Source organism: Stenella coeruleoalba (genome assembly GCF_951394435.1).
Source record: "Stenella coeruleoalba genome assembly, chromosome: 3".
Taxonomy (NCBI): Eukaryota; Metazoa; Chordata; class Mammalia; order Artiodactyla; family Delphinidae; genus Stenella; species Stenella coeruleoalba.
The window spans coordinates 125,229,242-125,255,015 of NC_137148.1; the positions used below are offsets into that span (position 1 = coordinate 125,229,242).

General features: G+C 43.4%; 1 protein-coding gene across 3 annotated transcripts in view; it reads right to left on the reverse strand.

Moving 5' to 3' along the window:
- Positions 1-22,360: 22,360 nt before the first annotated feature.
- CSNK1A1 (casein kinase 1 alpha 1) overlaps positions 22,361-25,774 on the reverse strand; it is a 49,215-nt gene continuing 45,801 nt past the window's right edge. For all 3 annotated transcript variants that reach the window (XM_079915729.1, XM_079915730.1, XM_079915731.1), the window contains one exon: positions 22,361-23,247. In XM_079915729.1, coding sequence (XP_079771855.1) covers positions 23,240-23,247 — 8 coding nt within the window. In that variant the 3' untranslated portion in view covers positions 22,361-23,239. The remainder of the gene's footprint in view (positions 23,248-25,774) is intronic.

The following is a 25,774-nucleotide window of genomic DNA, read 5'->3' on the forward strand; positions in this document are numbered from 1 at the left end:
TATCCCTGGAGGAAGAATCCCAGGTTTCTCCCTCCAGTGTTTTCCACAAGCTTCCTTCACGATGAGGGCTGAAGACGTCAGCTCCGAGAAACCAAACTGTGGATTCTCGCACCCTTTGGCCAGAGCTCTGAGCTGTGCCAGGCTTTGGGGCTGTGTTTCGATGCCCGTGAGGACCAGAGAGGCTTTCCCAGAGCCTTGCCCTACTGGGTGCTCACACTATCCAGTGCCACCTGCTTCATCACCATAGAAACCAGGCAGTTCCTGACCAGCCTAGGGCATGGCTTCCCTTCTTGGTCTTTTTGGAGTCCTGAGTGACTAGCCAGGATGCCCACACATATGCTTGTGGCAGCGGCTCCAGGAAGTGGCCTGGGAAGAGGGTGACGTGGGGCCAGCACAGGGAGTGCTGGTCAATTCAAACAGTTCATAGCATCTTCAATAAATCGGAGTATGAGCCTAGTGCACAGAGCAGGCCGACGAGTGTGGCTCTGGACAGGGCACTGTGGAACTAGCTTGGACCCACTGTGGAACCCAGTGCAGGAAACCTGCTTTAGAGAGACTGCCCAGTGCAGGGCTGGGCGAGCTGGGCTGGGGGCCAGGTACCAGACACACCTCCAGGATGGGCAGGCCCTTCCAGAAAGCCCGTACCTGAAGGCATCAGAGGGTCTCAGGAGAGTCTGGTGGCAGGTAAGCATACAGCATCAGGCAGCCGATGAGAAGCTTGCGACCACGGGGGCGCCTCAGGGAGGCCTGGTCCTGGGAAGCTGGAGCGCTGGGTTGACCCTGGTCATGGTAGGGCCCGAGTTACAGCCAGAGCTGTGTCCCTTCCCAGGCCAGTCAGGGCTGTGGCCAGTGCACAGGGCAGGGTAGGGGTGGGGGAAGGGCACGAAGGGAGTGACACCTGCACCTGGTGAGGCAGCAGACATGTTAAAACACCCCATCCCTCGACTGCCTTCTCCCCATGATGAGTCATGGCTGTGTCATCCCTTCCTTCCATCTTGTTCTTAACGTCATCTTTAAAAATTAATTGAAGTGGAGGCACTTTTGGAGAACGTGCCCAGGGGAGTGGCCCAGCGACACATGGTGGTGTGAGGATGGGAAAGCCGTGAGGGCTGAAGCGGTGAGCAAGTTCTTACACAAAGCTATGGGAGCATAAATTCCATCTCTGTCCGTTATGAGCTGTGTGATCTCGGGGAAGCCACCTGCCTCTCGGAGCCCCCATTTCCTCATCTGCAGAGTGGAAGAATAATAGTAACTGCCTCGTAGAGCTGTGAGGATTAAGTTGATAAAGTGTGTGGAAAGCTTTGCCCCTGGCACCCAGTAGTCATTCAAGTACCTACTGTCCTTCGAGGTAGGAAAGAAAATCCAGAATTTTATCACTGGAAAGGAACAATCAGTTAGTTTACATGTGGGGAGATAGAGGCCCAAAGAAGCAAAGGGTTCCATTGCGAGTCCAGGATGAGCCAAACCCAGAGCCCAGGTCATCTGCCAAGTTCAGCCCCTCCCAACACACCCCATCTGGGGAACAAGCCAAACCCAGAAATGATGACTCCCAGAAAACCCCACTCTTTCTGGCACCCAGAGGAGAGCCTCTGCATTACACCCAGCTGGCAGCCAAGTAGCTACTCAGAACCCCCAGTGCCGGCACAGCCCTGGCACTAAGGATGCACATCCGAGAATTGACAGGGGCCCCCCTTTTTCTCCCAGCCTCCTAATACAGAGCCTCCAAACACTGGCTCTCCCAGTGAACTCACTCAAGTTCACCCAAGGAACTGTGGTAGAGCCAGGCGGGAACCCAGGCCTGGCAGCTCGCTGCCCCATGCTCTACCTCTCTGTACAGGACACAGGACACCTTTTTCCCTCCGCACCATGTTTATTCTCAGGATTGGTTCAGGGTCATTCCTATAACAATTATGAGAACAACCAATAACACTGTGCCCTTACTGTTTCCAGGGGCTGTGCTAAGTGAGGGTTTTTTGTTTTGGGGGTTTTTTTAAAATATTTATTTATTTATTTTGTTGTGCCTGGTCTTAGTTGCAGCGTGCAGGATCTTTTAGTTGTAGCATGCGGGATCTAGTTCCCCAACCAGGGATTGAACCCGGGCCCCCTGCATTGGGAGCGCGTAGTGTTAGCCACTTCCCTGTTAACCACCAGGGAAGTCCCGTGAGGGTTTTTCTTTTTTTTTTATTGACAATACTTTAAAAGGTAAGGCCATAACATTATTATTTCCATTTTACAGATGGGGAAACTGAGGTCAGACCAACTTCCCCCAGCCAATGAGTGAAGAAAACAGAGTTTGAACTCAGGGTCACCTGTTCCCTCTTCACCACATCTCCGCACCCTCCAGGCATGGCACCCCTTCCCTTTCCTGGCTGGGCCCTTGTTGTCCCGCTCTGTGGCCTTGTCAGGGTCTTCACCTCCACCAGAGGTCTGTTCAGGACTTTGAAGAGTAAAGAGAGGAAAAGTGGGCACAGGCTGTTCTGGTGGCCCCTGCATCCTCAAGCCAGACCCTCCTGCTGTGTGTGTAAGGCTCTCCCCCTCCACCCTGCAGCCTCTGGCCTGTGTTGGCAGCTCCCTTCCCCAGCCACTGACTTCCATCTTTAGGCCTTAAGAACGGGAGGGGGGACTTCCCTGGTGGTGCAGCGGTTAAGAATCTGCCTGCCAATGCAGGGGACACAGGTTCAATCCCTGGTCTGGGAAGATCCCACATGCTGCAGAGCAACAAAGCTCGTGAGTCACAACTACTGAAGCCCGCACACCTAGAGCCCTTGCTCCACAACAAGAGAAGCCACCGCAATGAGAAGCCCGTGTACTGCAACAAAGAGTAGCCCCCGCTCACCACAACTAGAGAAAGCCCGCGCGCAGCAATGAAGACCCAACGCAGCCAAAAATAAATTAATTAATTAATTTAAAAAAAAAGAAAGAAAGAACGGGAAGGAACAGAGAGAAGCCACCAGGCTGAGCTTGGGTGTGAAACTTCCTGCTGGTATAGGAGTGGACGCCCATTTGTGGGGAGAGGGGGCACCTGGCCAGTTGTCAGGGAACAAACAACCCCTCGGGAACTCTGCTGATCCCACCTCAGTTCCTGCATCATCCCAACCCTCTCTAAAGCCCCGGCAGGGTCAAGCCTCGGTCTGTAATGTGTGGATAAAAACAGTACCCACCTGTGATAGTTTGTTAGCGTTATTGCAACGAAGTACCACAAATTGGGCGACTTAGATAACAAAGGCGTATTTCTGGAGGCTGGGAGTCTGAAATCAAGGTGTCAACAGGGTTGGTTCCTTCTGAGGACTGTAGGGGAGAATTGGATCCAGGCCTCTCCCTTAGCTCCTGGGGGTTTTCTGGGAGTCTTTGGCATTCCTTGGTTTTTAGATTCATCATCCCAATCTCTGCTTTCGTCTGCACATGACCTTCTCCATGTGTGCAAGTCTCTGTGTTCAAATTTCCCCTTTTTATAAGGACACTGATTGTACTGGATGAGGGGGCCCACCCTATGATTTCATCTTAATTTCATCATCTGCAATGACCCTGTTTCCAAATAAGGTCACATGCCCGGGTACTGGGGGTTAGGACTTCAACATCTTTTTGAGGAAGACACAATTCAACCCACAGCACCACCTCACAGAATCGCTGAGTGGATTAAATGAGCTAAGGCATGAAGCGCCTGCCACAGAATCATCATTCAACAAATGCTCATTATTATCATATTGTTATTTGCTGCACAGTGGCTGCCAGCGTGCTGCAGCGTGTCCTGCGGGGTGACTGCCGCAGGGACGGTGCAAGCGTACCCCTGGAATGTGGCTCCAGGATTTCACTGCAAGGAGGACCTTAAGGATGGAGGGGCTCAGTGCCTTCTGAGAGCACTGAGATTTCTCCCCAACAAGGACAGAGATGATTCTGACAACGCTCTGAGTCCTACTTCATCTGTGACCGAGAGACTGTCAATTGTCGCCCATGTCAAATACTATTGCAGCTGTTATCAGTCCTTCATGATGGTTCCTAGGTCATCACGGATGGTGGGTGGGGTGACCAAGTGCCCCAAGGTACCCTTGACAAAGCCACGGCGTGTGCCACGTCTCTGTGTTCTGGACAGGCTGGAAGCCCCAGGGGCTATCATGGGGTGACACTGGGAATCCCACAATGTGCCCAGGCCTCCTTCGTGTGTGGCCGTGTTGGTGGGGACCGCAGCTCCCTAGCTGGGAGGCAACAGCCAGCCCCTCATGGGTGGTTGTGAGCTGCTCAGGCATCTCCATGGAGGGGTCGGGGGCAGATTGAATCTCAGATTGGTGCCTGCCTCCTGCACTTAAGCTACCTCTTCACTCAGCACTTTGTGAAGCTCAAGTTCAAAGTGCAGCAGGAAAGACCTGATAATGAATCTTAGCCACTGAGGATACAAAGCTTTCATTATGGTGCTTGTAAATGTATATGTGCGCTTCCTCATGTTTCTTCTGGTTTCCAATTGCTCCCCTGTGCCCATTTACAAAAGTGCTTTGAAAGTTGGGGAACTTGAGGCCTGAGCAGGCAGCCCAGTAGGGGTGAGGGGAGATGGCCAGGAAATAGCTCTGGATTGGCCTGTGGGGCAAAGATCCTGATAAAGACAATTCTGGAAGAGTGTCTGGTGCTAGAAGCTGTAATAAGAATAACTAGCATTTATCAAGCGTCTACCATGCCCTGAGCACCACACTCATGGGTCATTTTCTTTAGTCTTCACAGCAGTGACACACAGCCAGTAGTTTAACTATATTTGCATTTTACAGATGAAGAAAAGAAACAAAGGGTTAGGGACTTGCTCAAGGTCACAATGCCAAGAAATGACAATGAGCAATTTGAACCCAAGCCTGATTCCAAGGCCTGAGCCCTTGCCTACGATGCTGTTCTGCCTTCCACGGGCTCTGATGAGGTCCCCAAGTCTGGAGCAGAGCAACCAAGTCTCTCTGTAGCCTATGTACCCACGGAAAGCCAGAGACCAGATGGCTGAGCGAGTGTGCGGCGGCTCCCCATGTCCTTTGTGAGGCCGATGAAAGAACCGGTCCAGATCATGTAATCCACACTCAAGAAGATGTGAAGAGGACTATAAACAGCAATAAAAAAGGACAAATTCCTGTGACACCGGACCATCAGGGAAACCTCACAGATACAATGCCAGACGCAAAAGCGCCCATACTGTATGATACTGTCAGGAGGGTAGGGACATTTGGGGATGCCTCTTGTGATGAAACGGCTCAGATCTTGAATTGTGTGGTGGTTACCCAGGTGTGCACATATGTAAAAATTCACCAAGCGGCATGCTTCAGATCTGTGCCTTTTATGGTCCCTCCAATAAATTAAAAAGATGTAAAAAACAAAACAAAACAAAACCTGCAGAAAATTCAGTCAAGAGTGACAATTGGTGGATTAAGCTCTCTCTAAAAAAAGAAGTGTGTTTGGAAGAGGTGGGGGGAGAAGGTGATTGCACCTGGTGGTTTTATCAGCCAAGATCCTGACCCACAGCTTGGTCCCTTCTCTCTTACCAAAGTCCACATCTGGCGCTTTTCAGGATTTCCATAGCTGGGAGGGAACGTCCCCTGCCCAGGAGGGCAAAATAGCATATAGTGCTCTCTTAATTCATTTACGCATCCCCTCATTCACCCCTTCAGCGTTCAAAGGCATTTGTGGGGGCCTGCTGTGTGCTGAGTACCGCACCGCATCCCAGGGATACAGCAGGGAACAGAACATCTGCTCTCCTGTTGCTATCATCCTAGCTGGGACTGAGATGATTGTCACTTTAAAATAAGTAAAGTAGTCGGTATGTCAGCTGGAGAAAAATAAAACAGGGAGAGGAGTGAGGAATGAAGGGCAGGCTGCATCTGCCAAGTCCCGGAAGGCCTTCTCCCTGAGAAGCTGACATTTCAGCAGAGGTGGGAAGGAGGACTCTGGGGACCGTGCAAATGCCCCAGTTGGGTGGGCGCAGGCCTGGCAGTGGGGGGTCAGGGTGGAGGGGAGATTAAGGGAGAGCCACACAGATAAGGTCAGGGAAGTGATGGAGGGCCCGGCGAGGGTAGGGCTTGTGTAGATTTGGGGCCTTACCCAGACTGAGGCAGGGTTCTGATCGGAGAGCTGACGTGACCTGGCAGGATATTTGTGAAGGGGAACTGGGCTGTTGCTGCTGCACTGGGAGGACACTGCAGGAGGACCACGGAGAGGCAAGTCCTGAGGCTCACTCACGGCACTGCGTCTCTGCTTTCCTACCCCGGCTTCTCCCGTGGACTGTGGCCTCCATCCAGGGCGGTGGAGAGAAGGGGAAGGGACTTCTCCCCGTGTGTGGAGGCTACCAGGACAGGCTGCAAGCGGGTGAGGAGCGGCCCCAAGTCTCTCTGCACAGGGAGGGTGAAGGGTTTTCGAGAATGCAGAATGCAGGCGTGGGCTGTTTCCTTGTGATTATTCTGGAGGCTTTCCAAGGAGGCAAAGTTTGCCTGGCAAGGTTTATCAGAAGTTCCTGACCGTAGACAGAGAGGGAGAGAGGAGGTGGAGACTGTGAGACCACGGGAGGCAGGGCGGCACCCTCCTCTCCTGCTCTGAGAGCTGCTGCCAGCTGGGGGGTGGGGAGGTGCCTTTTTATAGGGGGAGGCTGGAGTGGAGGAAGGGAGGAGCCCCTGAATTCGTAGGCCCGGCTCACCCACCGCCTGCTGTGTGGCTTGTGTACATCAAGCTCCCCGCTCTGGCCGGTTGTCCCTCCTTCAAAAATACAGGGCGGGGCCAGAGGCTCCTGGTTGTCCTTCGCTCTACACCTTATCCAGAGAGCCCACTGAGCGCCTGGTCTATACACTGGGCCTGGGCCTGGGCCTCCAGGAGCTCACACCCAGAGTCTCCTAGAGCTGAACCTTGGTCACCCAGTGGCTTCTTACCTCTCCCAGGGGTGAGGTGTGAAGCTGATACCTGCTTGTGGGTGTGTCCCAGGTAGGCTGATGTCTTGCCTTGTCCTCATTGCCCGTGTCATCTCCCCAAGGAAATGTGCCAAAACTTGGACTTGAAAACACAGTACCGGTCTGCCTTCCCGTGTTTTGTTTTGTTTTTTTTTCTGCGGTACGCGGGCCTCTCACTGTCGCGGCCCCTCCCGTTGCGGAGCACAGGCTCCGGACGCGCAGGCTCAGCGGCCATGGCTCACGGGCCCAGCCACCCCGCGGCATGTGGGATCTTCCCGGACCGAGGCACGAACCCGTGTCCCCTGCATCGGCAGGCAGACTCTCAACCACTGCGCCACCAGGGAAGCCTTCCTGTGTTTTGAAGGCACACCTACTCCCTGCAGACACATTCACAGCGCCCTGTAGCCTAAAGAGTAGTCTGTCTCTGTAAACTGGTCTTCAAGACCCTCCCAGTTGAGGCACCTTCCTCCACTCCTCCTCCCCCCAACCCCGCCACTCAGCCCCTTGAATCTCTGTGGCCTCCTCGACTCTCAGGACATCACTTTCCAGCCTCAGGTCCTTGATTTAGCTTTTTTTTTTTTTAATAAATTTATTTATTTCTTTGTTTATTTTTGGCTGTGTTGGGTATTTGTTGCTGCGCACAGCCTTTCTCTAGTGGTGAGCGGGGGCTACTCTTCGTTGCGGTGCGCGGGCTTCTCATTGTGGTGGCTTCTCGTTGTGGAGCATGGGCTCTAGGTGTGCGGGCTTCAGTAGCTGTGGCACGTGGGCTCAGTAGTTGTGGCTCGCAGGCTCTAGAGCACAGGTTCCGTAGTTGTGGCGCACAGGTTTAGTTGCTCTGTGGCATGTGGGATCTTCCCGGACCAGGGCTTAAACCTGTGTCCCCTGCATTGGCAGGCGGATTCTTAACCACTGCGCCACCAGGGAAGTCCTCCTTGATTCAGCTTTGCCTGGAAGGTCTCCAACTCCATCGGCTAGACATCTGCAGAGAGACCTTTATACTGGTGTGTTTTACAAAATATTATTGAATTCTCATTAAAACCCCAGGGGACAGGTATCATCCCCTCCTTTAGAGCTGAGAGATTGAGGGATTTGCCTACAGTCACAGAGCCAGGAGGTGGTGGGGCCAGAAGCCATACTCAGATCCCCTGAGGCTCCAGCTCTGAGCCCCTGACCACTCACACTGCTTTTCCCAGCTCCTGTCTACAGGTGGGTCTCTGCTCTGGATGGACTACAGTTGTCTGAGGATAGTGTGGGCCATGCTTGTCCAGCACATCCTCTTTTCCTTGTTCCACTGGGAGCATTTCCTATCACCCACTTCAGGACTGGGAGTGCAGGCTCTTCCGGGCAGCCACCCTGGGGCAGAACTGGCTCTCCCAGGTGTCCCCAGCATCCCCTGCAATAGGCAGGTAGGCTAACTGCTGCCCAGATATGCAGCTACCATGACTCACCCACACTCGCCCCAAGAAGAGCTGTGGAAACCAGCGGGGTGCGTCCAAGCTGGCAAGGCAGCCCATCCGTCCCCTCTCCCCGCCAGCCCAGGCCTCAGCAATTCAATCCTTGCTTTTCCCACTTGGATGATGGGCTTTAGGAGATAATGCTTTAACTCTCTAGATCTGACCACCAGTTGGATCTCCATCTTCCTCCACCAAAATCCACATAATCCATGTTCCCTGAGATCATGAGAAAGATTTTCTTGTGAACTGGGCCTCAAATTCTGGGGAATATCTTCCTCTTGGATACCAATAATGGCTGCTAACATTCTTCAACAGCCGACTGTAAGCTTGGCACTGTTCTAAACATAGCAAAACTTTTGCCTTTCCCTTGATCCTAGGTAGGAGAACAGGGCAAAACCTGTATCCAATTGCTTAGATGCAGTAACTGAGTGTCGGGGTGAGGAAGGAGCTAACCAGGGTCACTGTTTGTGACAGAGCGAAGTCGTCTAACTTTGGTCTTCCGTCTTCTGTCTCCACTAGCTTCCGTGCTATTCCCAAGGCATCAAGTCACCTTCCAGCAGCATGGAGGATTCTGTTTCAGAGCAAAGGTTAACCCAGGAGGAAGTTACCAATGCACACAGCTTTGATGTTATGACTCCATCTTTGTTAGAAATGGGAGCGAGCCAAGGAGAGGGCCCTGGTGAAACCTGAGATAATGAATGTGGTCAGAAACAGGCACGGATCCAAGTAGGCCCTGGTACAAAAGCAAAGTTAATGCCCTGAACTAAAATGCTAACGGAGGCAAAATGGGGCCAGCAGCACACAATTTTCCAGAGTGGTTTAGTGAATTGAGTAGAGCGTGCTAGTTCCCTACATTGTGTAAGAGCAGACTGTAAATGGCTCAGAAAGCTGACACTGAAAGCTTTCAGCAAACTTGTCTTTTAAAAAGCACATCATTTCGAACCCAGGAGGTGAATGTAGCAGGCCAGCTTTCAGAGGCTATCTCTTTGTTGATGTTGTTTTTAAGAGCGGCACCATCATTTTAGATCAGAGTTGATTTGCTGATTACACCTGGTGAATCTTTGTCCTGCAGAGACAGTCAACTCAGGAAGAGGGGTTGCTAAGAGTGGGAGGAAGAATACAATCCTGATACTCAGCTCAAGGGAGTTTCAGGCACCAGATAAAGAGATTCAAACCTGGAGAGGGAAAGGAGTGAGAGCTAGAAGAAAACTATCAGTGCCCCCCCCCCATTGTGGGCTTAGGAGCCTGAGGCCTTGAGGGTAGCCCTACCCAACAAGCTTCTGCTCTCATGGGCCTCCAACCAGTGGGCATGTTGTAAAACTGCTCTTCCTTGTTCTAGGAGCTCCTTCAGGGAAACAGCCTTAGAGAAAAGACTGAAGGAAGTTCTAATGGAGTTGTTCGCTGATTTTTAGTAAAAGATCTCTTAAGTGGCATATATCTTGAAAAGAATGCAAAGAACTGAGTAACATTGCAATAACAAAACTTCTTCCGGTTGCATATAATTTTGTGAAGACTTCTTAACTTATACATGAATTAAAATGAAAAATAGGGGGGCTTCCCTGGTGGCGCAGTGTTTGAGAATCTGTCTGCTAATGCAAGGGACACAGGTTCGAGCACTGGTCTGGGACGATCCCACATGCCGCGGAGCAACTAGGCCCGTGAGCCACAACTACTGAGCCTGCGCGTCTGGAGCCTGTGCTCCGCGACAAGAGAGGCCGCGATAGTGAGAGGCCCATGCACTGTGATGAAGAGTGGCCCCCGCTTGCCACAACTAGAGAGAGCCCTCGCACAGAAACGAAGACCCAGAACAGCAAAAATAAATAAATTAATAAACTCCTACCCCCAGTATCTAAAAAAAAATGAAAAATAGGGATAGTATTGATGGTGATTCCTGTCTCAATCTAGAAATAAATTAACATTTATCAATTTATACATGAACATGTATTACAGAATTCCATCTCATTAAATAAAATTGAACTCTCTGTATTCAAATTGTTATCAAACTTTGTGATGCAGTTATGTAGCTTTGATCAATTACGTGTAATAACTGTAATGGCAACTGTAACCAGAAGAATAACACTTCAAGGTTTATGGTCACAAGAAGTTAAAAATTAAAATTGAAATTAAGTGCATATTTTTGTTTCAAAGAAACACAACATGGCAATCATTAGAAGACAGTAAGGCATGAAAATGAATTGCATGTATGATTAAATCCTGTGGGGAAAGTGGAATGGAAATAGGAGTTCAAAGAGAAAAAGGAATGATGTAAAATGTCTGACTGGAATTTGTCCATGTGTTTTTTTCAAAGGACAACAGTGAGCAGAGTGGCTCTGGAAGAGTGTGGGCCCCAGTTCCTCACTAAGTGCCACAGCTTCCTAGAGCTGTTTGAACTGAACAAGTGGGCATACTGGAGGAGAAAGTGGAAGGCATTTCTAGCACAGAGAAGTATGTGAAGGCATGACAGCACAGTGAGTCCTGGAAACTGCAAGTGTATCTGGAGTGTAAGGTGTTAGGATGGAGATTGGGGCTGGGGATAGAAGCTAAGAGATGAGGTTGAATAGCTTGGTAAGCAGGGGACAGATCATGGACTTTGGTTATTATCCTGAAAGTAAGTGGGGAAAGGGGTGGCACATTCAGGAAGAATGATGCAGAGAATGGACTGGAGAAGTTACCCTCAACGTAAGGAGACTAGATCAGAGGCTACTGCAAGAGTACAGAGGAGAGATGATAAAGGCCAAATTTAGGCAAAACCAGTGAGGAGACTGAGGAGATGGACCTGATAGATGAGTCAAGGATGGCTCCCAGGTATTCTGCTTGGGAGCTTCCATTCATCAAGAGATAATTATAGGAGGAAGAACAGGTTTAAGGAGGCAAATTTGTAGGTTCATTTGTAGACATGATGAGCCAACCTTGACACTAGCTAGCCATTGCAATGCATGGATCTTCAACCTCAGGTTGCACAAAAGCCACAGGTGAGAGTTTATCACACACTATGTGTGGCAAATCACTAGGCACACAATGTTATCAAAGTAACAAGCCACCTCCATTGGGAGCTCTGAAGCCCACTAGTAAACAGGCCCAAATAAGTTTTCATCTTCCACCATCTTTTGGAAAGAAGGGATGGCAGGTTCTTGAACATTAGGCAAACATAAGAAAGCACTTAAGTTTTCAAGTCTGCTTGAAGGGTCAGCACGGTTTGGAGAAAGAATAAGAATTAAAATTCTCAGACCTGCAACACTTGACGCTTTGAAAACATCCTTAAACACAACACACACACACACACACACACACGCACGCACACGCACACACACACACACACACACACACACGCCCAAGATCAAGTATGGGTAAAATTCCTTTTAACAGTTAGGGAGATTATAATTCTATTTTCAAGAAGCTTAGTCTCGAGAGCTTTTCCTGGTCTCTTTTGGGAGTAGTATTGATTAATGGTGGTCATTTAAAAGCTTTGATTCTAAAATCATCAGCAGGCAGGCAAATTTTTTTTTTTTTAATGTCCAAGATAGATGTGGCTTGGCAACAGATCTTGGAAAGAGACATAATGTAGGGTTTTGTTTTTTTTTAATAAATTTATTTACTTTTGGCCACGTTGGGTCTTCATTGCTGCACACGGGCTTTCTCTGGTTGCGGCGAGCGGGGTCTACTCTTTGTTGCAGTGCACGGGCTTCTTATTGCAGTGCCTTCTCTTGTTCTACAGCACAGGCTCTAGGCATGCAGGCTTCAGTAGCTGTGGCACGTGGGCTCAGTAGCTGTGGCTCGCGGGCTCTAGAGCTAAGGCTCAGTAGTTGTGGCACGAGTTTGTTGCTCCGAGGCATGTAGGATCCTCCCGGACCAGGGTTTGAACCCGTGTCCCCTGCATTGGCAGGCGGATTCTTAACCACTGTGCCACCAGGGAAGCCCGATAATGTGGTTTTAATTGACCACAAATCCAATGAATCATCAGCATTCTACTGCTGAAAGCTAGCTAATACTATCCTGGTCTGCATTAACATTCAACAGCAGTTTTACTGATCATCTCCTTGTACTAGACTAGGAATACAAGGGAAAAAAAACTTATGGCTTCTGCCCTAAAAGAAATTCCTGTTCTAGCAGGGTAGATACATACATACTCTTTTCTTCCTTATTCCTATGCCAACATGGAGATACAGCCCCTGCAAAGGTCAAACAGCTGTTGGTCATTTATGGGAAGGTTGCAACGTTAAACCCTCAGCAGATAGGCAGATTATTTCTTGCTGTGTTTATGTATTCCCTAGCAACAGTGACTTCATGGCGTGTTTTCCTATGTGACTAGCCCTGAAAGAGAAGCGAGGAACCTGTGCCAGAGAGCCATCAGAGTTTATTGGCTCCAGGATCTGCCTTCCTGAAGATCTAGCCTGGCTACCTGAGGTACAGAGGCCAGAGTCTGTTCTCTGACACACCCAACTTTCTCTATTACAGTACTTGCAAACCACTTGTGCCCCTGCATTTATAAGCCTCCTTTGCAGATACAGTGGGCCTGACTAGTTCTGGACAATGGTCTGTGAAAAAAAGTAACACATGTCAATCCTGCTGAGGCAGTTCACTGCCGGTGTGTCTCCAGCATCTGGGCCCTGCTGCATCAGCTTGGGAGGATGGAAGCCTCCTCTACTCACACCGAGAAATTTTTTTTTTGCATAAAGCCATTATTCTAGACTTTGTTGCAGCAAGCAGCATGAACCACCTTGACTAATAAACAATATAGCTTCCTTCTTGACCTCTTCATAGAACACTGATGACTTTCTGGATGTCCTCCTTTGTGACTATTCCCCACTTTTCTTCAGTAATTCATTATTCTTTATCCTTGTATCGCCCCAGATTTCTGTGCTCAACCCTCTTCATATCCAGATGAAAAGCTGAGTCTGGAAAAACTCATCTAGTCCTGGAGTTTCAACAATCATCTCTGATGTAGTGGTAACTCTGTAATCAACACCTCTGGCTTGGGACACTGCTGGCCCGCCTTAAAGCTAGTCAAAATGTGTGCGCGTGCGCACGTGTGCAGAGTGCTTCACAGGATTCATGGACAATTGGTTTAGATAAAGTGAAGTCCTGTTAAGATGTATAAATCAGATTTCTCTCCTAAATTAACACTTCTTTAAAGTTTCCAACTTGAGGAGATTCTACCTCAATCATTATAAAAGTAATTTTAACTCAAGATGTGAGGACAAAGAAACTTGATAAGCTTTGTAATCTGGAGCCAGTGGTATGCTGATAAACTGATAGGGGGTGGTGGGAAAGCCCTGGTATGCAGGGTTTTCTAATTTCCCACCACAGCTTTCAAGTCACCAACATGTCACCAAATGTGGAGTTGGGAGGAGATGCAGTTTTCGTGAGCTAAGAGAATGCTTCAGCTTTCCACAGTCAGTGGCAAATCTTTTACCTATGAAGCAGTGTTACTCATGCTTTAGTGAACATGAGTTGAATACTTAAGGGGTCTTCCTAAAAACACAGATAGCTGGGCTCCATCCCGAGTTCCATTAAGTAAGTCTGGAGCAGGGCATGAGAATTCACATCTCTAGCCAAGTTCCCAGCTACTGCTTCTGGTTCTGGAACTCTACTTAAGAGAACCACTGCCCTGTGCCTAGAATGGCAATTTAGTGACAAGATGCCACAGCTGGGTTCTTTCCTAGCTCTGCCACTAATCAGCTCTGTGACCTTGAACAGGGTATTATTCCAAAGGAAGATCAGAGCTTCAAGATTCAATGACCTTATTGTTTACTTTCCATGCATTGCTGTTTTCTTGTTTACCCATCCTAGCCTGTTACCACTCCATGTATAGTATCTAGAGACAAAAAAAAGCAGAGCTGAGTACCTCCACATTTTGCAAGCGGCAAAATATATCCACTAGGCTTAATATTCTCCTGGCTGACAATGCACAGTATTACGGTATTTTCCTTCCTAATGTTCAGTTATAAATACAGCACATTTTCCTCTAAAGATAAAAACTGTAGACAAGTTGCATTTTTAAAGACATTACAATGTATTTATCTCACAGGGACAGATTATCAACCTTAAAATCCTACAAAGACTTGCTTTAATATGCAGTAGAACCCAAGGAGTCCTCACCACCACTGATATATGAAACCGTTATTGAAGCAACTTAGCTTCATGAATAGGACATTGTAGAGGGTTGAACTTGGTACAAAGGAATGAAGAAGATACTCTATTGTTGGGACTGCTCTGAAAACCATCCTATCAACAGCCCACCCTGCCCAACACATTTCCTTAAAGTTGAGTTTATGCTTGCTGCTTGGATTTTCTCAACTTATCACTCTCCTCTGCCCCTACCACTTAAGGTCATTTATGTCATTATTGTTCTCAGATCTCCTCCTTGATGGCAATGCAAGGGCTTGTGTAACTGTCTGGATAAGGACATGTCTGCATGGGACTTCTCCTACTAAACTTCTGTATTATTTCAACTTTTTGTAGAAAAATTATGTATGATTTACATATTACTCAGGTATTTCCTTATCCTTCAAAACGCAATCCAGAGATTATCTTCTCCGATTTCCATCTGTTCCACTAGTATTGAATCCATTTTGGTAACATCCCATATTGCATAGCCTCATGTGAACTGTCACCCCTGAATTCCCAGGGAGTGGCAGTGTCTGGCACTTAAAGAGACCCATTACATACTCCTTAATTACTAATCTGTTTTCAAGTAAAATTAATCCCTATTATAATTTTATCAAGTAAAATTACTTGATAATTTTAATTACTACTACTTAATTAGCAATTACTAATTTCTACTATTAATCTCTATTATCTATTAATCTCAAAACTTGCACTTTTGTACTCAGGCTTAAAAAATTATGCACACCATTATATAACACTCAAGATAAAGCAATAACTTAACATTCTTCGCCATTTTGCAAGGGGGCAGGATAGTCAAGGATATTAAAAATTGTCCAAAGTATTTACCTTCATGTTTTTTGGTAGACACACACACACACACACACACACACACAAAACCTAGAGGCTAATTTATTCGTTTTACTGTGTCTAGATCTAGACTAAAACATTACATTTTTAATGGAGTTGCATGTTAGCACAGTGCAAATCAGTTTTGCAGTTAATAAAAAAATATTTACTTAGCAACTGTTGAGAGCAGTTTCTAAAAATACCTACCTCCCACCTTCCAATCCCAAAAATCTAATACAGCACTTCACCACCACCAAGATTTGTGCCACTGTCCACTGGCAGAGAACCAATGGATGGTTGCCTGACAAAATTGTTTCCAATGGTTATTCAAACTATTTCACTTCTCTGCATCAGTAACGGTGACTAAATATGGTAATGGTAAGACAAGGCTACATTTTTCTACGTAATACATTCTAAACCATAAATGAAATTAACAGGCTAGAAATGTACTATGGTACTAGAGGGTGAGAAAATACTAGTACATTAGAATAACCTACCTCTATAAACCTGTTTACATGGAACTGCTCCAAAATTGTAAATGAAATGTTTACAACCACAGGCAAAAATAACTTGATCAAATTTATTTTTTATCAAGAATGTGAATTTTATTTTTTAATATTTATTATTTATTTTTGGCTGCGGCATGTGGACTTAGTTGTGGCATGCACGTGGGATCTAGTTCCGACCAGGGACTGAACTCATGCCCCCTGCATTGGGAGCACAGTCTTACCCACTGGACCACCAGGGAAGTCCCTGAATTTTATTAATGCATCCTACTTACATTAGATATGGATAACATCTTAAACCCATCCAATACTAACAACCTCAATCAACAGTTTTAAGCTGATTTTTAAAAAATTAATTTCAATTTTTAATAACTCTTTAGCAGCAAAACTGGCTGACAATTTCTTTTCCTAACAACACACAGGTGAGGTACTTGGTGATAACTAGGTAAGGATTGGCTGATAGATGCAATATATATCTAAGAATCACTCTGGCTTAATGGCAAGTGCCACTAGGAAAACCATTTTTTTTTTTTTTTTAATGTTAACTGTACTGTTTGGCCTAGGTTCTAGTCTTGGTTGTGGGAACTTGAGCACATCTGTACATCTTTTTGGGCTCCACATACATCAATTGATCTCTTAAGAGACTAGAGAATACAAGTTCCAGTATTTGGTCCTAAATGTGGACTCTACTAACAGCCCAACAGTTAAGTGGATGACTTGTTTATGAAACCCTTCCTATCATATAATTTTGGATTTTAACTCCGCTCCTACCATCCTGTTTGGTACTCGTTTAAGACACACAGACAATATAAATTATGTTAAAAGGGGTATAGTTAGTTCTCATTTATGAAACCAAGAGTAACAGAAGTACCTCCTCCAACCCTCTGCTTTGGTATCTTCAAAAGTAAAATGGAGACAGGACTTACCTTAGGGGAAGCTGTGACAATTAGGCATATCCAGGTAAAGCGTTTAGAAAAATGCTTAGCATATAGCACTATATAAATAACATTACCAATCTCTAGGTTTAAAATGGTGAAAAACGGGAAGGGACACCACTGCTTAACAGTATGAAAAACTAAATAAAATCAGCTTTAGGTTGTGGCTCTGCAAAACTTAACTAAGCTGTCTTGCCTAAGGTAGTCCTACTGTCCTCAGTTATCCAATGGGAATAACAGTAACTTTCATACAATTGTTAAGAGAATTGAGATGATGTACATAATTTTGAAAATCATAAAGTTCTACATAAATTCAAATTCTGCAGGACTTTTATGAAAGCTTAGTATGCCAATCTTTAAAATGGGGACGATCATTCCATTTTCAAACTGAGAATGAGGTTCAAAAAAGCTAAGAATATTTTCTAAGTGTTCAAGCACTCAGTAGGTAGGGAGACACTTTTAAGACAATGTGAACGTTCTACTAGTCAAACCTGCGCTTGCCACTTTTTGCTAAATGACTTTTCTAACGCATCATTACTTTCACCTTTATTAGCTTTCTACTTCCCCTTTTCATTTTTTATATCAATATGTAAATTATGTGTTCTTATTCGGTAAGTTGCTATCATTATTTTGCTAATGTAATTGATAGATTTGGCCAGTAAGAACCCTTCAAGTGACTCCTGTGTCCCTGCCAACATGTACCCATCACTTTTTGAGATTTCCTTTTTTTCTGGCAGAAAGAACGTTCCAGGTTCATCTTGTACTTTCTCTGCTCCAGCCCTGAAGTCAAACATTTCTCCAAGGAGCCATGGTTTCTTTTAGTATTTAGGAATCAAGATCTAGGTGTTAGGTGTGCTCACTGCTACTGTAATACCATGGATTCTAGGCAAGCCCTCAGTGAACACAGCTGGGAAGTAAATGAAACATTACTACATAGACACACACAAATACTAAACTCATTAAAGACAAAGGGTGAGGAACTGTCCCCAATTAAAAGACGCTACACAAACAACCAAAGCACAAGAACTGATCCTTTTGTTAGATCTGTGACAGAACTCCAAAAAAAAAAAAAAAAAAGTATGAAAGACACTGGGGTAATTGATGAAACTGAATAGACTGGACTAGAAAGCTGGGTCAATATTAAAAATTTCTGATTTTGATAATTGCACCATGGTTAATGTAATAACATCTTAGTTCTTAGGAAATTACACTTAGGTGTACAGGGTCATGATTCTGCAACCCACTCTCAAATGGCTAAGTGTATGTTTAAAGAGCAAATGTACAAACAGTAGAGTAAATGGTGCAAAATGTTAACAACTGTTGAATCTGTGTCATGAGCATAAGGGGATCACTGTACTATTCTTGTAATTTTGTTTTAAATAATATCAAGATAAATTACAAAATGAAAAAGCTTAAAAAGCACCTTGTCAACTAAAGGACTATATAAAACACAGGGTCTTGACGTGGTTCACTAAGATGACCTAGTATTAAGCTCTTGTTTGTCTTGCTGGTTTGAACAATGACTATATTATTTATTTAGTAGATAAATGGGCAATTTATTTCATCAATGAAAAGAAAAATTTTTATCTTGACTCCTGAGTATAAAGTTAAAGCAATCTGTGTTAACATTTTTAATGGCATCAAAGAAATGTAGATATGAAACACCTGAATTTTGCTAAAGGCAAATAGAGTAGTTTTTGAAGGTTAGCAACTCAAAGAACTGCTAAATTTCATCTTAAAATGGAATGACCTCTTTCCACTTCCTCCAAATGAAATACAGTCACCATGTTGGAGAACTGAACCATACAAATTCCTCTAAAATACAACCACGATTCTTACTACTTTCAGCAGGTAAGATGCTTCACCATTTCTCATATGATTTTACAGCACTTCTCATGATTTTCTAAGAACAATGGGAGTTCAACCTCCGTCCTCTTTTCAGTCCCAATGAATGATCTAATCCTCCCTTGCTATATTCTCTTTGCTTGGACTCTCTGCATAGGTTAGTTTCCTATTCAGTCACAGGTATTCCACAACGCTTTTCCTTTTGTGGGATGATCCTGGTCTCTTACAACAACTTAAATGGGTTCCCAACCTCCAATTTATCCCTCAATCAATACTTTGTGGTCCTTCCAAAGGGCGCTTTCAATATTGTCCATTCTTTAAATGGCTCTGTATTTTATTCTCTACCCGCCACACTTACCTATCTGTAGTTCACATCTTTCGTTTGCTGCTCCCCATCTAACGAATCTGCTCCCACACTTGCTTAGACTTCTAGCCTACTCTTCCAAAAGCCTTAAACAACGCCAAGAGTTAGATGTCCCTGCTAAGTGCTCCCACAGCATCCAAATGCTCACTCTTTAGTAATGGTAACTTAGGGGCACAAAATTGCTATCTCCTCTACTACACGGTGAGTTGTTAAAATGGAATTATCTTGGTCACCTTTGAATTCTGCAGCTGGTGCAGTTTCTGACATCCTAAAGTCAAACTGGAAGGTGCACTGTGATGGAAAACAGCTAAAATCATTTCTTCAAATTCTTCTTACAAATATTTACCTAAGAAAAATGCACATGATTGGAATGATAAATGGCCAGATAAAAATCCTTAATTTAACTATCAGATGAATAACTATGATTTATATTGCTCTGGCTAGCCTCCGCACGATGAAGGACACGGATCTATTGGTCTCTTTAAGACTCTCTCCACCTCCATTTTACTCTTCTACTCATGTAGGAGTCATCTAATGAGTTAGGTGCTTTGACTCTCAGGTCCTGGGTGGTACTGACACCAAATATCTCAACATTGCTCCCAATACTAACAACAATCATTAATATTACAAACATTTCTTCAAAATTTCAATCCAGATAGATGTACATGAAAGGCAACAACGTAGTAGGAGCTTCTTGAAAAACCTCTTTAAGTGATCTCGTTTGGTAAAAGTAAAAGGTATAATGAACAATTTGCCCCACCTGGCTGAAAAGGAGCAGAGACCAAACAACAGAATTAAGTGTGAATTCCCAGGTCTCTCAAACTTGCTGCACCTTTGTTCTCATCGTAGAACTCCAGCCACCGTGGGTCCACAGCCCCAAGTGACAGACACAGTGAATTTGACCAACTTAAAGTGTGTCTTGGGACAGCTAGCTTCTCTAACGGCTCTGATATTGCTCAACATTTCCACTATACCATTTGCATATGTCCTTAAAACTGGCCTAACATGTCATTTCAGAATATAAATCATTTTACTTCAACAATATACTATCTGATGATTAAATACAAAATGCATAGCCTGATTAGATCAAGTTACACTCAATTCATCGCCATCTTAGGCTGTTTGAAAGATGAGAAGTGCACTAAAAGTTTGTCAATAAATATATTCCAGAGAAGAGTGGAAGGTTTTTTTTGGGGGGAATCCCCCAAATGTTGTGAGCAACCATCACGTGATTATAGTATAGTCTCACTTCAAAAGGAACAGCACATCTGAGATACCTAAAATTTTTATGTTTGTAACATCTTACTATACCTCACGGACCTACTTACACGTTGGTCACACGGTTATCACTGCCTAAAAACCGACAAAGAGAAAACCTAAAATACTGCTCTGCTATCAGTCTGGCTCAGAGAGAGTCAACTATCTCACAAACTACTGGCAAATTTTTAGGAGGTAAGCTGAAAATATCTAGGCCACCCCCTCCCATGGTTCACTCTAGTCAAGTTACAAGAACGTTAATCTCAATATTTCAGCAAATTTTAAGAGAAAACTAGCTCAGTGGCTTGGATTCTAAAATCCTTTTGTTTGGTATTTTTATTATAATGGAATTAAATTTATAATTATTAAAGTATAATCTGCTCAAAACATTGCAAGGACTAGTAGAAATAAGAAAAATCTCTTAATATTTGTTGATAGAAAATAATAGTAAAAGCAATCCTCCAAAATTCCACTTGCAGGCCATAGGAGCATGAGCACAACCATATGGGAGGAGATAACCAGTCTCTCCCTTCATATATATTCTTTTTTATTTTCTTGTTATACCTTCCCAAAACAGAGACATTCAACAGTAGTTAGAATGACCATCTCCCAACATTTAAAAAACTGCACCCCCCAATGGGTGAACAAAGTAAAGAGCAGTAACCTAGAGTTCAGCTGAGTAAGCCACTGCGGAGCCTTAAGTGGTGAGGTCTTCCAATTTCAGAGTGATGTGTCTTCAACTTGTATCATCATTTTAGTGGAAAAACATAATTTAATTTTGGTGAAATGAGATTCATCTCCCGACAGGATTAGTAACAGCATTCACTGAATTTCACATTCTTCTTTTGTGAACTGTGAAGAAAATGAATGGTAGCTAGAAGATCAATGGTATTCCAGCTCCAGCTGCAGATGGAATGACAATATACCAGGACAAAAACACCTATATTTTGATTTACAAAGCTAACAGCAGTTTTAAATCTGCAACTTAATTACAGACCAACTACACCACAACCTTTTCAAATGGCAAAAATACAAAAAAGTGTTACAAAAATATTTCAGAAAAAGTGCATAGTCTAAGTGCATAGTAAATAAAAGCACTGAAAAATATCTTGCTAGAGGGAGTTCAGCTTGGAAAAGTTATTACCAAAGCTAAACATTTTTATTTTACACAAACTATACTCAAAAATAGCTTTAAGAGACTGATTTCTGGCTAAAAGTATCAAAGGGTTTATTAATCAAGAAACAAATACCTTAACCAACACGGGTGGATAGAAAGGAAACAAAGAAGCTGCCTACCCCAAAGTTCATACTCATTAAGATTTCTGCAGTATGATGGTGCTAATATATCTTTTAATGGCAGAATGTGGTCATCATTGAATTAATTATTGCTAACGTAGTTTTCAAATGAAAAGAAAAAAAAAAGGAAGAAAACAAACCTGACACAATCTGACCAAACACATGTCAATTTACAATTTCAAGGTTATTTTACAAAATACCTGCATTTACACAAATAGGCGCCTGGCAGCATTTTTAGACAAAAGTTCTTTTAACTTATCCTGATGTGCTATAAATGAATAAATTACACTAATGAATTAGTTATTAAGCTTTTCTTTCTCTTGGGTCAGAAAAAGAAAAGAGCCACACATAAGACTGAGAGATGAACTGCAGATAATTTATAGAAATGGGTGGGGGATAGGGAGGGTCAGCAATCACAAGAACCTCACAGGGTATGATGCTCTCCAAGGTTAGGAGTCAATCTGCTTAGAGCCAATCAACAAGGAATTTAAACAATAGCTTCGTTTTGTAGTTAAACCCTTTAACGCTTTCATTCTTATTCAAAATCAGTCCAGCTGTTAGTATGAGGCTGCAAAAGTTACAATACCAAGTCCTGGCAGTTGCAGCTGCAGCACTAGGTATTGTGCCTACAAGTCATAAAAAAAGAAAAATGAAAGAATGCCTTTCCGCTTCAGGGAAAAAAAATATTTTTAAATAAAAAATCTGAGAAAAAGTCATGACACTAAATCTACAATGATTCGCAAAAGAATGTTACATAACAAATGACTTGAAGTAGTCTATTAAAAAATTGGGGAGATTTTGATTTCATAGTGAGTCAGCAAGGCATTTTTTTTGTTTAAAAAAAATCTCATTTCCTTAGAGAAACAGTTTATACTTTTTAATGAACTTGTAAACAAAAAAGCTCCCGTTTCAAAATAAAACAAAATCCCAGATCATATAGATGTTTACAGTGATTACATTTATCTAAGCAACATACATACATGTTCAGTTTAAGATGTTAACTAAATTTTCGTGACAAATATGCTTTTTTCTTGTTTTTTTAATACCAAGAACATTATAGAGTTAATGCAGAGTCCTAAGGATAATCTAGTAGTCACTAAGTTTTTCTTAAGTCTTCACTTTAGATGCTGTTATTTCTAGCACAGGTAAGCAGGCAGAGTCTTTCATATGCTCAAACACTGGAATCTTTGGTTGCTACCATTATCAGCTGGCTTGCAAACAAGAAGCCAACCATTTTAAGAATGTTTTAAGTGAACAACTTGCAAACCCCAGGGATGGATAAACCCTAAGAATGCACAATTGTGAGCATTTACAACCAACACAACTGTGGCTGAAGACTGTTCATGCCGTTCCTCTGAAATGAGATCTCAAAGCAGTATAGTTCAAAATAAAAGATCTTAACAAAAAATTGGCATATGCACAATTTCTCCACCAATTTGTGTGTCAACCATTTAGTTAACTTTTCCACTTGAAAAAATGCAATAGAAAACTGGACACCATGTTTCACTATCTCAGTTAATATTCACAATTACAGCGGCTACAACTCAGGACACAGCATCACCAGTGCTGCCCAGAGCCAGTTTATACTGAAATTAAGTTCTTTACACCAAGTAAATGGTTGTCCACAACCACTGGCTAGTGTACATAATGAACTAAAATTTCTAGATTTGGGGAGAAACAAATGCTGCTCCGATCATCTGCTCTGCTTCTTCTGTTCCTTGATTCATGCTTAGAAACCTATTAAAAAAAAAATCAAAACAGAAAAAAAAGAATGTTAAACTCCAAGTTAAAAAAATTTTCTTAACCACACCCAAAGTAGGGAAATAATTACTTTAGAATGGTAACTCATACGTTATTTTCATCTATTTGAAAATCACTAGGTCAGGTTAGCGTTTAAAATAAAAAAACCCGGAAACTTCTGTACTGGATGCCTCTAGGCAGAGTGGTATACAGTGAATTAAAGCCTTCCCGTCCAGCATACAGTTCTCAAGAGAATTAGTGGTAATTCCAATAAGCCTGTTTTTGTTTACTTCTGTATTTCTAGTACCTAGAATACATTGTGTTTATTAGTCAAATAAATAAAAAATAAGATTGCTTTATCAACTAGAAAGTAGTTTTAATCATACTGTGAGCAGGAACTTTTCTGTACATTATTTGATACAAACGAGGAACAAAAGGCTTTAATAATAAATGTATTCAAGGCATAATTATCTGAGTTATTCCACTGAACACAAACCTGGTAAGTATATGATTTTTATACAGAAACCTTAGACCTTTAAAAATTCTTTACGTCTATCAGTTACACTAGAGAGACTAGTTTTTTTACCACAGATTTGAAAATGTAAACGAGTGAGGCTTTCTGGCTTTACTTTCAAGCCTCCCCACCCTGTAAATACACTTCTCCTCCTCCACAAATCAGACCTCAGGGCTTCCACATAAAGGCAGGTTTGAATAGGAGGCTCAGGCAATAATAGCTGCATGTTCTATCTACAGCTGAAGGCAATCAGAGGAAATACACCCATTTCTAATACCTACAAGCTTTATCTATAGCTAAAGGGAATATGCTGTCTCAATATCATGAAAACCATGAAAACCATGAAAATCAGCACCTTCTCTCACCTACAGGCCTCCTTTAAGTCATCAACGACCCTTGGTCCAATCCCTCCTCTTATAGCCAACCTATATAGCTCATTCTAGCTCACTCTAATCACTCACTTCCTCAGCACAAACCATGTTTTTGTCAATCATAAGCTGCTCCTTTTTTGACACTTCAACATTTGCAGGATCATCTCCAGCAGGCTTTGTGGGATAAATGAAATAGTTCTGTAATTTACTTTTCATGCATGTATGCCTTGGTTTTTTCATTTGAGGGCAGAAAGTCATCTTCATTCATTTGAAAACTATATTGTGACAAGCTCCAAAGACAAAGATGTGAGTGTTATACTTCTGTCTCTCCACAGTGCCTTAACAACAGAGTAGGTGCAAAACAGGCTTTTGCTGCCTGTCCTAGCACTAAGTTCATAAAGCAAATGCCAAAAGTGGAAGATAATGAAATTTTCTGAAAATGTACTTTGCCACAGGAATACTACGTTTCTGATGCATGTTATTAAATAGGATTAGCAGTGTAAAACCACAAAAAGAAAAGGCTGTCAAATCAAACCTGAATTAAATTTTTAAAAATCTGACCATACACTGTAACTTAGTTCCAATGTTAAAATACAGGAATATTTTAAAGCAAATTAAAACTATGGATTAGCTAAATAGCAATGACCCTTATCCTGAGGAGCATTTGGTTTCAAGTCCTGCAATTATCATTAAATACAATAAAAATGTTTTCACAACCACTAAAATTGTTGGGTTTTCTTTTACTGTAGCTTTTTTACACAATTACACGATACTGAATAATTACTGGTATCCCCCTACTTTTCAAAAAGTTCCCTTTATGCCACTTCACATTTTATGAAAGGCCTACATTAGTACCTGTTTTCACTAACCAAAGATTTTTTGCTTTTGCGAAAAAAGCAAAAATAGCATTCAGCGTTTCACAGCAAACCTAGAGGCAGCACCCTGAGTAGTGATAATGGCACTCCTGAGGAGTGATAAAGGCACCGCCAAGTTCTCTCCCTGGGAACTACCATCAGCCTCAAGCCGCCACAGCTTTGAACTGTGTCTGTTAGCATCTATGCATTATCTCAATTTATCAGCAACATGTATCCTAAGGTAACTGCTTCTTTGCTTTATGCCATTTTAGCTTAGGAAAGGTTTCGAATGCCCTACTTTCAGACAGGGGAAACCTGTACTATGTTGAATATCCAAACAGCATTAAACTGAAAACCACTGTCACTAACAAACTACAAAGAAAACATAAGTTACATTGTCAGTCAAAATATTAGAAAACTCTTGTGTCTTTAATAGGGATAAGAATTGTATCTGTTCATCTTTTAATCTGATATTTGAAGAACTGCTGGGTCAATTAATGATTACAATTGTTTAGGGGCTGGTTAAAGGCTAGCCTAACAATATTCCTGGTAGAATAGAGCAGTCAAATCCAGATTCAGACTGGCCAATGGTAGGATATTCCACCCAGGGATCAATGTTTTTCCGGTGAATTGTCCTAAATTGTTACAGATGCTTGTTTAGGAAAAATCTCAATAGGAGCATTCAGCAGGTATTCAAGATTCAATCTTCAAGTACTAAGTATTCTTTTCCTCAGTGTGCAATTAGTCCTTGGTTTGTCTTGTAGTTTAGGTGGTGTCTCCTGGTT